General features: G+C 43.2%; 1 protein-coding gene across 3 annotated transcripts in view; it reads left to right on the top strand.

The window, feature by feature from the left end:
• The window catches only part of chd6 (chromodomain helicase DNA binding protein 6), a gene marked incomplete at its 3' end in the record, with an annotated part of 69,162 nt that overhangs the window by 46,151 nt on the left and 21,525 nt on the right, over nucleotides 1-1,486 (top strand). For all 3 annotated transcript variants that reach the window (XM_014015346.1, XM_014015347.1, XM_014015348.1), the window contains 2 exon segments: nucleotides 446-549; nucleotides 854-983. In XM_014015346.1, the coding sequence (XP_013870800.1) occupies nucleotides 446-549; nucleotides 854-983 (234 nt within the window).

The raw sequence follows: 1,486 nt of genomic DNA on the forward strand, positions 1-1,486 counted from the left end.
CACACTGTGTATGGAACAATACACACTGTGTATGGAACAATACACACTGTGTATGGAACAATACACACTGTGTATGGAACAATACACACTGTGTACGGAACAACACACACTGTGTATGGAACAACACACACTATGTATGGAACAATACACACTGTGTATGGAACAATACACACTGTGTACGGAACAATACACACTGTGTACGGAACAACACACACTGTGTATGGAACAACACACACTGTGTATTGCTCAATACAGATTTTTAACATTTAATTGAAAAACTGGACTTTTGAGGTTAAACAAATGTTTAGAATTAATAACTTACAAGAAGGACATGGACATTTCTCTTTTTTGTGTCAAAAAGATATTGAACCGTGAGACTAAAGTATGGAACTGAACTGAATCCTAAGTTTTCTGTATGGTTTCTCCCCTTCTGACTGCCTGACAGTAAACTGGACGTGGCGCTGCCCGACATCGACTACATCGAGATTCCTGTGACCTGGTGGGACGCAGACGCGGACAAGTCTCTCCTCTTGGGGGTCCACAAACACGGTGAGTTTTATTTTAGTTGTAATTATTTAAAACGAATGAGAGCTACGAGTTTATCAGACTTTTTGTGTGTTCAACACTCTGTCACATGATTAACCTCAATTCAAGATGGCCGCCACAGCTAATCGACCCATAAAATAAAGAAAACAATAATTATTTTTGTTTCTAACCTGTATAGAGACAAACCCAGGAAATATCTTTGAATCATAATTTATGTGATTTACTGTATTAATGTTTGTGTCAGCATCCAAAGAGAGTTGAGTTTTGTGTTTTTCTCTGTCCTAACTGCGTCTGTGTCCGGGGTCAGGGTACGAGCGGTACAACGCCATGCGGGCCGATCCAGACCTGTGTTTCCTGGAGCGGGTGGGGATGCCGGACGTCACGGCTCTGACTGCTGAGCAGGGAGGAGGGGAGGCAGCTTCTGAACCCACCGACAGGTAAACTCAAAGATCCACAGACGGGAGGACGACCCTTCGTTTGAGAGTAAAATATTTATCATCTGATGATGCTTCTTCCACAGCCACCAGGGAATATCAGGGTTTTAACAGGTTTAAATCTTCTTTGAGCTTCCTCTTTCCGTGTCCAGTCAGCTCTTCTTCCTCCTGCTGTCGATGTTTGTGTTCGCAGCAGGAGGTGACGCTGGTGTGAAAATCCACGTCCTGTTTTCGCTGCCACCTTCCCGCCCACGTTTCTGCTTCCCAAACCAAAAAAAAAACAAAACAAAAAAAAAAAAACACTCGTTCAGAAACAAACACCTGGGCCCCAAATTTTATTGTATATCTTAAACATTCACTCATAACATTTTCATGAAATTCACATATAGGAACTTAAGGTGGGCACTCATGGCTATAGGTGGCCSGATGGCACCACTCTTGCCTCCTGTACCTGTGCCCCCCCCCCCAGGTTTGCATATAGACACTTAGGGTTTTGGGTTAGAGTA

The sequence above is a fragment of the Austrofundulus limnaeus genome, unplaced genomic scaffold (genome assembly GCF_001266775.1).
Source record: "Austrofundulus limnaeus strain Quisiro unplaced genomic scaffold, Austrofundulus_limnaeus-1.0 Scaffold127, whole genome shotgun sequence".
Classification (NCBI taxonomy): domain Eukaryota; kingdom Metazoa; phylum Chordata; class Actinopteri; order Cyprinodontiformes; family Rivulidae; genus Austrofundulus; species Austrofundulus limnaeus.